Here is a 15,348-nt window from a genome sequence, read left to right on the forward strand (position 1 = left end):
TGTTGAATATAAGCAAAAATTTTATATTCATAGACAATATTGTGCACAGTTGATATGTGTTTGTTTGGTCCGAGACAGATTGGCTGTATATATTGACTATGTCTTTTCAGTCCGGCATTTGTGAAAATAAGGTTTCTGGTTGGTAATACAGATGTCTGTTGGCTTCATTTTTCCTGTTCATTTATGATGTGTTTGTAGAATATTCTTCTGGAAACTAACTACTCATAAATTTCTGGGCTTTTTATCACTTCCTGCTACTATCCACTGTAAACCGGTGGCCCAGACTTTAGACAGCTCTTGTATAAACGTGTGCTTCAGTGGTCTGTCATCAAGCTTGTGTTTGGCTTTTGAACTCCTGTGGCCCAAGTTTTAAAAGTGACATCTTTTAAAAGTAACATCTTTTAAACCAGAATTTCTTTGATTATGCTTATGTTTGAGGGTTAGTTCGGCGCCCTGGTGTCTTAACAGGTATGGGAAGCAGAGAAACTGTCTAATAGCAGAACAGGAGTTGATAGGGGAAATGCAATAGAAGCAATGGTGTGGCATACCCTGAGTTGTATTCTCTTCAAGACTGATTTTTTTTTTCTCCAAACATTTATATTCAAATAGAAAAACATGCCTAGGTCATGTAACTCCAGATCTTGTAATGAGTGAGGCAGTCGATGAGTGCTCTTGTTATAGTCAGAGTCCACATCATTATTTGTTTCCAAGGTAAGCACTGTAACAGGATTGTTATTCAACTTACAGGCTGTTGCAGTTCCTGTTGTGTGTGCTAGAGTGGAGTGTGTGGTGTGAACTTCAGGTAGCATTTAAGCTGAAGTAGACAGAGTTGATTTTAGAGATTAGTGAGACATAAACAGCAAAAATGTTGTATAGAAAAAAGAAAGTGTACCACAGCTTAAGCCACTGTTTGGTCAGGATCCAGAAAGTCAGCAAATGTCAGAACTCTTTACTGGTTGGAGCTGAGCTTGTGGCCCAGTGGTGCCTCAGCCCTCAGTTGATCTGTGTAAGTTAAAAGAAGCCCCCACGTCTGAGGGTTTTATAAGATCTAAGAATATTTTTTTTTTTTTTTTTGGTTTTTCGAGACAGGGTTTCTCTGTGTAGCCCTGGCTGTCCTGGAACTCACTTTGTAGACCAGGCTGGCCTCGAACTCAGAAATCCGCCTGCCTCTGCCTCCCGAGTGCTGGGATTAAAGGCGTGCGCCACCACGCCCGGCTCCTAAGAATATTTTGTAGTGCTTATCAACTACTATTTTATTTAAACGTTCAACAGAGTTTTACCAGGAACGTACTTGTATTTTTTGTTTTGTTTTGTTGTTTCTTCGAGACAGGGTTTCTCTGTATAGTCCTGGCTGGAACTCACTCTGTAGACCTGGCTGGCCTTGAACTCAGAAATCCACCTGCCTCTGCCTCCCGAGTGCTGGGATTAAAGGCGTGAGCCACCCCGCCGGTCTCCATGCTTGTATTTTTACCTGTGAGATGAGGATGTTTGAAAGGCTTTTAGGTCTTTTTTTTTTCAACCTTGAATCTTGTACAAAATTTTAATTACATGGAAAATATTTAGTTTGAATATTGGGAAATAAATAGCAACCGTTTATAGAATAATTAGGCCTTAGAAACTAGTTTTATTTTTTCTAAATGAAAAAATAGCATTAAAATGGATTTCAATGTCTTATGTTCAGAACTAATCCACTGTGTTAAGTGTTTATTGTGTACTATAAGTGAATGGGATAGTTCTTTTTTGCAAGAAGAATCAAGCACTCTCTTTTTCTAAGTTGTAACAGTTTCTCTCCTGGGTACTGGCTAATTTCATCTTCAAGATTCAGACATAACAGACAGGGAGGGTGTGTCGTAGGTTATATTCAGTTTTAGTCAAAATTAACTACTTAAGAATATATAGAATTGGGCTGGAGAGATGGCTCAGTGGTTAAGAGCACTGGCTGCTCTCCCAGAGATCCTGAGTTCAATTCCTAGCACCCACATGGTGGCTCATAACCGTCTGTAATGGGATCCGACATCCTCTTCTGGTGTGTCTGAAGACCTCTACAGTGAACTCCTATACATACAATGAGATGTGGTGCACTCTTCTAGCCTGCAGGCATACATTCAGGAGGAACGCTGTATACATAATTAAAAAAAAAAAAAAAAGAATATATAGAATTGCTGGGCAGTGGTGGCGCACACCTTTAATCCTAGCACCTGGGAGGCAGAGGCAGGCAGATTTCTTGAGTTCGAGGTCAGCCTAGTCTACAGAGTGAGTTCCAGGACAGCCAGGCCTACCCAGGGAAACCCTGTCTCAAAATAAACAAAACCGAAAAAAAGAAAAAAGAATATAGAATTGAGCCCTACACCCAGAGTACTGTCATAATTTATACATGTAAAACTTAGGTATGTTCTCTGTTTCAAAGTGTCTTGCCAGAGCCCTCATTTCCCCCACCCCCACTTCCCTTTTAATTGTAATTCAAAAGTTTAAGCTGGGTGTGATAGCATAGTCTTTAACTCCCGTACTTAGGATCATGAGTTCAAAACTAGTTGGGGCTATAAAATTAGACTCTCAAAATGTGGGAAATTTGTTATCCTAGCTATTTGCTTTTCCATTTTATTTATGTGTGTGGTGTTCTGTCTGTGTATGTCTGTTCATTACTTGATGCTGGAGAAGTCAAAAGAAGGCATCCAGTCTTCTGAAACTAGAGTTAGAGAAGGTTCTAAACTGCTGTGTAGGTACTAGAGGCCTTCTGGAAATCAGTCAGTACCCTTAGCCTGCCTGCTTTCCTTCCTTCCTTCCTTCCTTCCTTCCTTCCTTCCTTCCTTCCTTCCTTCCTTCCTTCCTTCCTTCCTCCCTTCCTCTCTTTCTCTCCTTTTGTTTGTTTTGGTGTAATGATGTTTTGACCTCATGTATGTCTGTGAGGATGTCAGATCCTTCCCTGGAACTGGCATTACAGTCCATTGAGAACTGCCATTTGGGTGATGGGGGTGGAACCTTGGTCCTCTGAAAGAACAGCCAGTGTTCTTAACTGCTGAGCCATCTGTCCAGCCCCCTCTTAAACATTTTTCAAGTGTGTAGTTTTGTACAGTTAAGTAAGACAATTATACAACTGCAAGAGGCTTAGTTAACTTATTGACTCTTGGGACCTTTCTATAATCTTTCATTCTTGAAAACATGACTGTTGGGAAATAAAGGGATTTAGCCTTGTTCTTGTCCTTAACACAATTCCAAGCCATTACGCTTACCTACACTACAGCAGCATAATTTGCACAATCAAAATGAGAATGTGGAGTTTTATCATTAGATTCAGCTCAGCCAACTAAATGTCAATATTGGTTTGGTTCATGAAAATATATCAGTTTAGGAAGTAGTAATAGTAGGAATAGTAAATCAGTTTAGGAATAGTAAAATGTAGAACTTGGACTGGAAAGACATGAATAGGTAGGACAAAGTGAGGAGGTATCCTAAGTCTGAGAAACAGGATTTGGTGGGCCCAGTTACCTTCTCTTCTATTGCTATATGGTTTTAACAAGTTACCAAGCCTCTATTTCCATCCTCTGTTAAAGGGCTGCAGTACCTGTCATATCCAGTTGCTATGGAGTGTATATTAGACGCTTCCTGTAAAATAGCACCAAAGCAAGCTGGTTCTTACATGCAAGTGCCCAGTAAAGCAGAAGTCAATCCTTAGGAGGCTTCATAAGTTACTACAGACATACGAAGTCAGATTGTTGTGCTTTGTGAAGGTCACTAGAGCTTTGAAAATGAGGCTTGGACAACCTTATTTTAACCCTAATGGAGGACTATGGCTGAAACCTGAAAAAGTGCTTTTCTGCATATTGTGATCCTGTTTAGGGAAAATTAATCAAACCAGTCACTCCTGGTTTATTTGTTCATTTGTTTGTTTTAACTAAATGAAAAATAGAACTAGTGTCAAAGTAGAAGATACAGTTTAAAATTACATTGAGAGCTAGAAAGATAGCTTATCAGTTAAAAGTACTGGCTGATCTTCCAGAGGACCGGGGTTCAGTTCCTGCTTAGCACCTACATAACAGCTCAAAACATCTCTAACTCCAGTCTCGGGATCCAGTGCCCTCTCTGTCCTCTTAAGGCACCAAGCACACACATGGTGTACATGCAAACATATTTTCATATTTCAAACATATTTTCAAGTATACATAAACAATTTAATATTGAGCAGATTGTCTCAGTGTTCTGTTGCTGTGAAGAGATACTATTACCGTGTCAACGCTTATTTTAAAAGCATTTAACTGAGCCTTGGTTACAATTTCAGAGGTTTAGTCCATTATGAGCATGGCAGAAAACATGGTGGCATGCAGACAGACATGGTACAGGAGAGGTATCCGAGAGTCCTTCATGTGGAATGTCAGGGAGCAGGAAGAGAGTGAAAGAGAGACAGACAGTAGGGCTGGATTAGGCTTTTGAAAGCCCATTCCCAGTGACACACTTTCCCCAACAAGGCCACACTTCTTCGTTTTTTTTTTTTTGTTTTTTTTTCTAATCAAGTTTTTAAATCTATTTTTTTACTAGATATTTTCTTCATTTACATTTCAAATGCCATCCCCAAAGCCCTCTATACCCTCCCCACTCCCTGCTCCCTAACCCACCCACTCCCGCTTCCTGGCCCTGGCATTCCCTTTATCTGTATAGCCTTGGCTGTCCTGGAACTCACTCTATACACCAGGCTGACCTCAAACTCAGAAATCCACCCACACCTCTGCCTCCCAAGTGTTGGGATTAAAGGCGTGCACCACCACTGCCCAGCTAAGGCCACACACACCTCTTAATCCCTCTCAAGTAGTACCACTCTATTTAAAGTACACGGGAGCCATTTTTATTCAAACTACTACACATATATAAATTTTTAACTGCATTTAAATATACAAAAATATACCACTTTGCAAGGCCAAAAGTTCCTATACCTTGGATCTAAGTGCTTTCAAAAAGTCGGTAGTAGTGTAATGAATACTCACAAGAAGTGTGTGTGGGAGTGTCCATTTCATAATCAAACCTTGTTTTCTCAAAGGCATGCTTCTGCCAGGCTTCACAGGGTAGCTAGCGAGGTGGATTCACAAGTTCCAATCTTCCTGGGTCACAGAGCAGGCTACCCCTCCCCCAAGTAAACAACAAAACCTTTCATCTTTCCAGTGGAAGAATCTTGTGAGAGTTTGCTGCCTAGTTATGTGATTATAGTTAACTCTTAAATTATATGGAGATTCTGTGTATTGCAAACTGACCAGTGGCTTAACAGTGTACATTACATTGCCTGTTAGGTTGGCCTAAGATACCTTGATAAAGAAGAGCTGCCAGTATAGCTTTTGTAAAGGAAAGTAACCATGAGAACTGATGTTTTGATAAGAGCTGGGCCATCTGTGTAAATTAGAGTGGTTAAAACTAGATGTAGTATTAGCGTCGTGCAGATTGATTGTGTATATCCTTGTCCTGCCTGTCTGTGTGCGTGCCTGCCTGCCTGTGTGTGGGGGATAGCAGACAGGCATTAGGGGTCATGAAACTGATGTTTCATACATATCTGTGTAAGTGGACAGTATTTCTGTGTCCTGGCTTAGCATGGAGATTCTGTACTGGCTTTGGAAGTCCTTGTGCACATCTGCTTTCGTCACAGTGCACTGGCATGCACCTGTGTGCTTTGTCAGAGACTTACACACTCACTGTCTGGCCTTCAGAACGCCCCTTTCACACTTTTTACCAGTGCGTATTTATTTTACATCTTATGAAGTTATTTGATGAATTTGTACATTATATAATATTCAAATAGGGTAAGCATATGTATCTCCTTGAGGATTATTCCTTCTAGAAAACACTCCAAATCTTTCCCCTACTGTACAATAGGATACTTGAACTTATTTCCCATGTTTGCTTGTAATTAAAACCCCTTTCTCCTGTTGGGTTGATTTGAATATATTTTCATTGAAAGCTACTTCTGACCTTTGTGATTGTCAAAAGTGTTCTTTCTTCCCCTTTCAGTTTCACTGGGAATATGTTAGGAAAATCATTTTCACTACATAGTTTATTTTATTGGTTTATTCATTGCTTCATGCATGCAGTGAGTTTCCCTAGACTGTAATCAGTAAAGTTACCAAGTTAGAATAGACCTTGACCTACAAAAGCCTCATAGCTCTGGGTGGAGATGGGTTGAAGACTGTTAGCTCACAGGATCAGGGATGTTCAATAAAAGGTGGAGACAAGGTGAGCAGAGAGCTGGGACCACTCCCTCAGGGAGATGAGCTGAAGGGTAGAGAATAAAGCAACAGGAAGTTGGCAGAAATTCACTGACAAGACCTGGTTTGGGCTTTATCAGAACATAAGTGCAAGCAGGGCATGGTGGCCCACGCCTTTAATCCCAGCACTCGGGAGGCAGAGGCAGGCGAATTTTTGAGTTCAAGGCCAGCCTGGTCTCCAGAGTGAGTTCTAGGACAGCCAGGGCTACACAGAGAAACCCTGTCTCAAAAAAACAAACAAAAAAAAGAACACATGTGCAGAATATAAAGTGGTGCCTAAAACAAGGTGATAGCACAGAGCTTGCAGGGTACCTCCCAAGAGAGCCGACCTACAAACTGAACTCAGTAGTGTGTGGGAAGCAAGGGAGTAGCAATCCTGATGGATGTTCCGTAAGGCCTCTAGCTTTTCTGCATGGGAGTGTGCACATTTAATTACATTTATGTCTTCCACTGTTTCCAAGTAAGAACAGGTTTAAATCTACTTAGCTCACCAACATGACACCCTTACACACTTGACACCACCCCTCAGCAGTGTTCTTGGGTGTTTCTGAGTAAAGGCTGGTGCAGGATAGTAATAACAGGAAGACCCCAGAAAAGAAAAAGTAGGTGTAAAGCTACTCAGGCCCTGTGAGTGACACAAGTCTGCAATCCACCTCCTCAGACTGGGGTGGGAGTCCTCTAGCCCAAGCAAGGGCAACATAGCAAGACCCCATCTCTTAAAGAAGCAAAATATGGGCTTGAAGCAATGGTATCTGTTAAGAATACTGGCTGCCCGATCCCCCAGACAATCTGGGTTCAGTTCCCAGCACCGACATGACTTCTTGTAACTTCCTTTTCTTTTTAAGTCCAGTCCCAGGGAAGCTGACACCCTCTTCTGGTCACCAGGCATGTACTTGGCACAGACATACATATAGACAAAACACCCATACACATACAGTAAGTTTACCTTTATACTTCCATTTTATACCCAAACACTTCCTTTTTTCTTATCTAACATCTATGAAGTAAACAACTGAGAATATTAAATCTTAAGCTTCTTGAAATAATTACTTAGGCATTAGATATTGTGTGCATCTTAAGTAACTTACTGTATACCATCAAAGGTATTAAGCTTTAGAATTCACCACAGATGTGTGCTCTAAAAAGTAAAACTTCAGTGAAGAAATTAAGAAGAAACTTAACCTCAAGAGAACTTGAAAAAGTTGAGAAATAAGAGGTTTCATAGAAACATGGCCAAGGTCGGGATGCTGTACAGCCATTTGACTTGCTAGATCATCTGGTAGTGTCAGAAGCATAGCAGTCCAGTTCTTGAGCAGAAACAAAGTTGTCTTAAGGAGATTGTTGTGGAAAGTGTGCTGTCCTGTGATCGCTCTGTCAGCTCCTCGCACAGCTGTTTCAGATGGACATCCCTCTGCCCACACTGCCCTGCAAATCAGTGATTTTTTTTAACTATTATAATTATCACAAACGAAGTACATACCTAATCATTGGAATGTTTCTGATAGTGGCCTTCTTTGCTTGGGCCATTCCAGGTTTTTGAACAGTTGTCTAACTGTTTATCACTCTTTTTTATTTTTTAATTTTATTTATTTATTTATTTATTTTGGTTTCTCTAGACAGGGTTTCTCTGTGTAACCCTGGCTGTCCTGGAACTCACTCTGTAGACCAGGCTGGCCTTGAACTCCGAAATCCTCCCGCCTCTGCCTCCCAGGTGCTGGGATTAAAGGCGGGCGCCACCACACCCGGCTCTGCTTATCATCCTTAAAGGAACAGACAGCATATAAGATTAGTTCTCCTCCCCTTGGAGAAGGAATCACTTCTGTCTGTATTTTGCCTAAGATGATTTAAACTAAAGGGCAGCTCCCTAAAGAACAATTTAATTTTCACCTGAGAAGAAAGAAGGTAAGCTAGAAAGCACTTTAGCCTCTCTGGCTCATCCTGTTCTCTTTTCTCCTGCTATGGTGACCTTATCACCCAGAGTTCCAGCTCGGTGGGGCTCAGGGTATATGACCCTTCTCAGCTCAAGTCTGTCCTGACCAGAGGTCTGCCTGTGCCTTCTTAACTGTAAACTGGATGATTCCCTACAGTCTGCCTCAGAGCTCCACAGGAGTTCTTAGAGTGAGTGCTCAGTTTGTGTTCTTAGCAAGTTAGTGTTCAGTTCCAGCACTCAGTGCTGTAACTTCCAGGAACTCTTTTAAATTTATGTCACCCGGCCTAAAATCTCGTCCTTTGCTTCCTTTGAATTGCCTTTTGTCTAATGAACACCAGATGTAGTATGTTTGATCTTGCGATATCTTGCTTGGGATGACTGAATGACAGGTAAAAGTTAGCTTGGCGGGGAGGCCTTGGCCCTTGCACTCTGGTCCTGCGCTACCATGGCTCGAACCTCCTGTTCACCATTTGTTGTTGGTTGTATTTATTATAATGTAATAATCAGACTGTTTAAAATTCAGAAAGAAAAAAACAAACTGAAGAAAGCAAGGGATTGAGTATATGTGCCTCAAAACTACTGCCTATTTGAGATACGTTCTGAAAACAGCCTGCTATGAGGCGTGTGCCACTACTGCCGGGCTTTTTTTAAAGATAGTCCTTGGCTCTTATAGGTAGCACCATTAACCCAGTGAAAAAAGTTTATTAAAACTATGTATGTATAAAATACATATAAAATTGTGTGTATTATAGTTTTTTTAAATTTCTTGCAGCTTTTTCTGGCATCCTTATTACTTTACCCTTCTCCCTGTGTTTACTTCCCTCCCTTAAAAGCCACCCTTTCCATCTCCCCTCTCAGATCACGTGTGTCCTCCTTACCCCCTCTCTGTTGCCCCCAGCCCCCCTAACCTGTCAGCAGACTCACCATATCCTGAAAAAGATTTAGTGAAGAAGTGGGAAGCATTTTTTCCAGTTACCACCTAGCAAATGTATACCTTGTACACCTTGATAGGGGACTGGGCATACATTTTTATGTTTTGTTTAAAGAAATAAGCCAAATTGAATACTCTAACCATAGTCTGCTTTGTCTAAAGCCTTCCTTTGCCTCCCCAAACTTAACTCTTTCTGCTTCTAACATTAGCTCCCATATACTTACTATTGGTCTTATGCAGTCAAGAAAAACATATTTTGGCCGGGCGTGGTGGCGCACGCCTTTAATCCCAGCACTTGGGAGGCAGAGGCAGGCGGATTTCTGAGTTCAAGGCCAGCCTGGTCTACAGAGTGAATTCCAGGACAGCCAGGGCTACACAGAGAAATCCTGCCTCAAAAAAAACATTTTGGTCATCAGTGATACTGATTTGCCTGCGCAGCAGTCTTTGGGTGGTTACACACTAACTGCTGGAGATTACTCCCAGATTCTAGATTCTTACACTTGACATTTAGCTTCCTGCCTCATTTTGATCTGTTCTTTAGTGAAAAATAGCCTGAATGTTGACTGGCCACCATTTATATTAGCCACAGGAATGTAAGTATTGCAGTATTGACTAAATAGGAGAGTTCAGCTATGCCTAACCTCTGATCTGGAAACACACCATTGAGTAAATCATTAAAGATAAGGTTGTGAAGCAACGTGTTGCTTTTAAACTGTGCCTTTTACAGTTTTTATGAATATTATCTTATCCTCTACCACACCCTGCTGAATTAGGCATTAAGCTAAAGGTGGAAAAACTGTGTGATCAAGGTTACATAGACCATTTCTCACCAAGGAGATAAACCCAGGACCAATTCCAAGAGCTGCAAGTCAGGCTCCCCTCTTCTTTTATAGCCTCTGTCCAGTTTACCAATCCCTATGATCTTATGTGCTTTGGTGGTGGTGTTTTGCTTGCTAAATAATTCACCTCCCTATTACAGATAGGCCTCCTATTGAGCAGACATAAGGTTATTTGGACATACCATGAAGTCAGACCGGGGACTGCAAAGTCTGCGATATATTTCTTGTAAAGATCCTACTTAGTCAGGTGTCTGTAATATATAGGACACAGACTAATTACGGAGCTAAAATGCCATGCTTTTTCAGAGTCAGAGTGAGGAAATGCTCTACAAGACAGAATCTCTGCTCTGTTCAATTAGCAATTGCCTAGGGGTAACCAAAGTTAGTGCAAGCACTGTATTTGGGTTCCATTAAAGATGCAGGGAGACTTGAGTACTGCTAAGCAAAGGTAGATCTTTAGCCAATTTAAATCAGACTGACACCATTTTTTAAAGCCAAACATGAAAATGCAGCAATATAATTAATTACCAGGAAGTTGAGGTTAACTCTAAACATTAAATAGCTGAATGGTAAGAAATTAAAATCATCTAAATTAGATTTCTCTTTAAAACCTTTGGGGGGGGGGGCTGGTAAGTAGTAATTTGGAGTCACAGCCAAAAGTAGCTTTATGGCTGTAGTTGTAAAGTTAGCTATTTAATGATAGCTGGACAAAGGTTAGTGTTAATGTGCAGTCTCTCAGCCCCAAGGTCACTACTTACTGCCAGGCTCCTGCCTATGGTTCCAAATTGCCTACAAAACATGTCACATTCGGAGCTTTGAAACCTCTCTACTAAGAACACATCATTTGCCATCTCCAACAGCTACTGTCTTCTGTGTCCTATGGGGGTAAATACTGATTCTCAGAGAAATAAAGGCCAAGTGGAGAGAAAGACACGTGTTAAGTGATGGTGTGATTCTGTAAAGAATTACACCAAAATATTTTTTAAAATTCAGGGGCTGGCAGGATGGCTCAGTGTATCTAAGTGTTTGCCACCAAGCCTGATGGCCTGAGTTTAATCCCGGAGACCCACATGCTTGGGAGGACAAAACATGCTCACAAAATCTGACCTCTGACTTCTCTCTGTATGCTGTGGTACATGTGCACATGAGATATACATACATGATATAAATGTAATTAAAAGTTTAAGCCGGTGATGGTGGCGCACGCCTGTATTTTTTTATTTTTTTTATTTTTGGTTTTTTTTCCGAGACAGGGTTTCTCTGTGTAGCCCTGGCTATCCTGGCACTCACTCTGTAGACCAGGCTGGCCTTGAACTCAGAAATCCGCCTGCCTCTGCCTCCGGAGTGCTTGGATTAAAGGCGTGCGCTGCCGGGCGTGGTGGCTAATGCCTTTAATCCCAGCACTCCGGAGGCAGAGGTAGGCAGATTTCTGAGTTTGAGGCCAGCTTGGTCTACAGAGTGAGTTCCAGGACAGCCAGGGCTACACAGAGAAACCCTGTCTCGAGAAACAAAACAAACAAACAACCCCCCCCCCCCAAAAAAAAAGTTAAGCTGCCTGTGAGGGCACACACCTGTAATCTTAACATTGGGACAACGGAAGCTGGAGAATGAGTAGGACTCAAGGTTATTCTCAGCTAGACAAGAAAGTTTCAGGTCACACTGAGAAGCAAGCAAGAACCTTGACTGCTTTTGCCAAGCACATAAGAGGCAGAGGCAGCCTTGCCAGTTGAGGCATTGACTGAGCCAGCTGGAGCAGTGCCACAAAGCTCACCCTGGTGGTGTGGGTAAGGGAGAGCTGGTGGGCTGACCAATATGGCTGCCACCCAGGCCCAGATTCAGGGCTTTGAGTTGGCCCACCCTAGGAACTACTGGAGCATATGAAGGGGTCAGCCTTGCAGATCCAAAGCTGCAGGATCTCCATGACACAGACAACAGGGTACCCGAGAGGAGCCCTAGTGAGGATGGAGTATCCATAGAATAGCAGAAGACAGGTCTTGAGCCAGGCCAATGACTCACTGCAGTGAGCATTTGCAAGTAAAGATGTGTGGACAGAAGGGTTTACCGTAGGACATACTATGACTCACTGCAGCTTCTGCAATGAGATTTTTGTTGTTGTTGTTGTTGTTGTTTTCTTGGGAGAGGGGAGGTTGCAAGGATAGACGGTAGATACAAAGAGACAGGGAGATGAGTGGGACTGGGGTTGCATGGTGTGAAATTCACAAAGAATAAAAAGTTTCTTTTTAAAAAGGCAGACAGAAGCCAAAACTATTTAAGCCCTGCTTTTGTGCAGACTCTCAGTATACTGCCATTCAGTCCCAGTGTGCAGGTAAAGCTAAGGTTCTGAGAGACTGTACTGTCAGAGTAGGGGTTGAGTCAGGTGTCTCCTTTGCAGCTCCCATGTCCTTTACTGTAACTCTGCCACCAGTGGGAGGTGCAAAGGCAGGTGACACAGGCCGTCTGTGGTAAACCTTTCTATAAAGACACTTCCTGGCCATGAGGTCAAAGTCAAAGATGGAAGAGTAAGCCAGAAGACGTATCAATACATGTTCAACACACATGAAGCTACCATCTGTGTTCTGTCATGTTTCACATGCCATCAAATAACAGTTTCCTAAAGGTCTATAAGCCAGAGGGGCTGAGAAGAGTGTGTGTGTGAGATGTCTCAAAATCTGGGGTCTTTTCCATGTCGGTAAAAGTTGTGCATCCAAAAGCCCAAAGCCACCGTGAGACCCCTGGCCATCCCCGCAGGCCATGTTTGTGCCCTGTCTTGAACCTAGTGTTGGCCTCTCCCTCCCTCTTGGCTTCCCAGTGTGGATTTAGCTTTCATGCAGAGCAGCTTGTGAGACTGAAATGCTTCCTGGTAATATTCTGGGGGAGCTCAGAGGTGGGCTACTGTGAGGATGCTTCTGCCTTGCATGGATCAGAGCTGATAGCCCCTCCACTGTGAAGTTTCTTTCTGTTTGTGTCCTGTTCTGGAGCACTGTTGGTGGCTCTCCAGCCAATTGTTCTTTCTGAGAAATTGTCTTAAAAGCCATTGAGTTCTCAAAGTACTTCTAAGCTGATGTCTGTAATGTCTGTCTGGAACGTAGTATGTCTGACTTTTTACCGTGTTATAAACTAAAGCTAGTGGTTACTTTAGCACCATTGCCTAGGCCTAAGCTGAAGGGCAGGTTGAGCAGCCCTTATCCAAAATGCTTGGGAGAAGACATGGTTTGCATTTTGGCTTTCTTCAGATTTTGGGATGTCTGCATATATTTAATGATTTAACGATGCAGGAGTGAGGCCCAGGTCTAATGTCAGAGTTCACTTACAGTCCAGGCCCACTGCTTCCATACGGCCTAAGAGGAGTCTTACAAGGAGTCTTCAGTAGTCTTGCACTTAACACTGGCATGGTGTGTCATTTTCCACTTGTGCCACCATGAATGGGTTAACATTTTGGAGCGTTACAGATTTTTGGATAAGGATTGCTCTGTGTTGACCATGCGGAGTTAATAATGTGGCAAAATGTTATTTTCAATGTTTCTTCTAAGATAACTATTTCTGAAATTTTTAAGTGTAGAAAGTATGAAGTAGGGTTTGGAATGCGGCTCAGTGGTAGCATACCTTCCTAGCACCATAAACATAAAAACATATGAGAGATACTAAGTTTTTGAGAATGTGATGGGCCGGCTTTGCAATCTAATTACACGGTTCTTTGTTGAACTAAAGCATACAGCAGACTTGAAAGTAAATGACTGTTTCCACCAGAATGCCCTCCTTTACAATATAAATAGCATCTGATACTGTTCATACTATACAGACAGTTCTCTGGAAATGCACATATTAATTTCTTCCTTTTTCTGTTTTCGTCTAGAGAGGAGTCAGCAGAGGCACCCATAGCTGATCCTAACCGTCAATCAAAGGCTCCACTGGAGAAGTTTATGGTCAAGCTGTGCAATCATCATCAGAAGCAATTCATCCGCGTCCTGAGTGACCTGTACACCGAGTCTCAGCCTGGTTCTGAGGACCTGCAGCCTTTGGATTCCACCACAATGGACGTCTCCGCTTGCCCAGACGATTCGGGCTGTGCCCAGCTGAGCGGCAGAGAAAACGAAAAGGATGATTGTCTCGAGGCGAGTTCTCCTGCCTCTGTAAAGTTGTTCTTAGACTCATCTGGTTCTCCTAGCTCCCTGAATGTGACTGAAGAAACCATGAAGGAACCCTCTCCTGAGACAGACTCTGTAGATGGGAGAGACGGTGCCGTGAGCACTGTCCAGAAAGATTCCTCTGAACCTCCAGACGCTCAACATAACTCCACAGGTTCTGCAGACAGTCCCACCATGGGATGCCTCGGTACATTGGACTCTTTCTCTTCTAACTCTCCCCACAGTTCTAAAAGCTTAGAGGGGCAAACCACTGGCCAGGAGCAAGACACAAACATGAAACCCTGTGAGGATGCTGAAGACAGTGCCCCAGCGCCAGTCCAAAGTCTGGCTGCAGTGGAAGAGGTGGCTGAGAATACTGAAGAGGGTGGTAGCTGTATTGTGTCTCAAAGAAACTCATTCAAAGCTTTATCAGAAGAGACATGGGACTCAGGGTTTATGGGAAACTCATCTAGTACTGCAGACAAAGAGAATGCTTTACAGTCTAGCTCAAAATCATCCTTCCACCAGGATTTAGAGACAGATGAGCAAGATGCAAGGCCAAAGCAAGAGAACCATCTTCATTCACTAGGTAGAAACAAGGTAGGTTTCCAGACATATCCCAGAGACAAGGGCCATTTTGATCATTCCAGAGGTGGTTGGTTAGCTCCCAGCCCCACACCAACTGTACACAGAGCATCCAATGGCCACTCACAAACCAAGATGATGTCTGCCTCCATCAAGACTGCTCGGAAAAGTAAGAGGGCATCAGGGTTGAGGATAAACGATTATGACAACCAGTGTGATGTTGTTTATATCAGCCAACCAATAACAGAATGCCACTTTGAGAATCAAAGATCCATACTGTCTTCTCGGAAAACAGCCCGAAAGAGTACCCGGGGATACTTCTTCAATGGTGACTGCTGTGAGCTGCCAACTGTTCGCACACTGGCCAGAAATTTATGCGCCCAAGACAAAGGAAGCTGCTCACCAGTAGCATCAGAGGCAGTGATGACTCCCAAGCAGACTCTTACAGTTCCCACCTCAAAGCACACAGTAGGTGTGCCACTTCCCACTGTAGGCGTGCAGCTTCCCACAGTAGGTGCACAACTTCCTACAACAGATGTGCAGCTTCCCACAGCAGGTGCACAACTTCCTACAGCAGATGTGCAGCCTCCCACAGTAGGTGCACAACTTCCTACAGCAGATGTGCAGCCTCCCACAGTAGGTGCACAACTTCCTACAGCAGATGTGCAGCCTCCCACAGTAGATGCACAACTTCCTA

General features: G+C 42.9%; 1 protein-coding gene across 8 annotated transcripts in view; it reads left to right on the forward strand.

The window, feature by feature from the left end:
- Lcor (ligand dependent nuclear receptor corepressor) overlaps positions 1-15,348 on the forward strand; it is a 101,231-nt gene that overhangs the window by 81,805 nt on the left and 4,078 nt on the right. For 6 of the 8 annotated variants that reach the window (XM_029472812.1, XM_029472808.1, XM_029472809.1 and 3 more), the window contains one exon: positions 13,796-15,348. This exon is cut by the window's right edge. In XM_029472812.1, coding sequence (XP_029328672.1) covers positions 13,796-15,348 — 1,553 coding nt within the window. The remainder of the gene's footprint in view (positions 1-13,795) is intronic. The other 2 variants (XM_029472810.1, XM_029472811.1) reach the window with 2 other exon arrangements.

Source organism: Mus caroli, chromosome 19 (genome assembly GCF_900094665.2).
Source record: "Mus caroli chromosome 19, CAROLI_EIJ_v1.1, whole genome shotgun sequence".
Classification (NCBI taxonomy): Eukaryota; Metazoa; Chordata; class Mammalia; order Rodentia; family Muridae; genus Mus; species Mus caroli.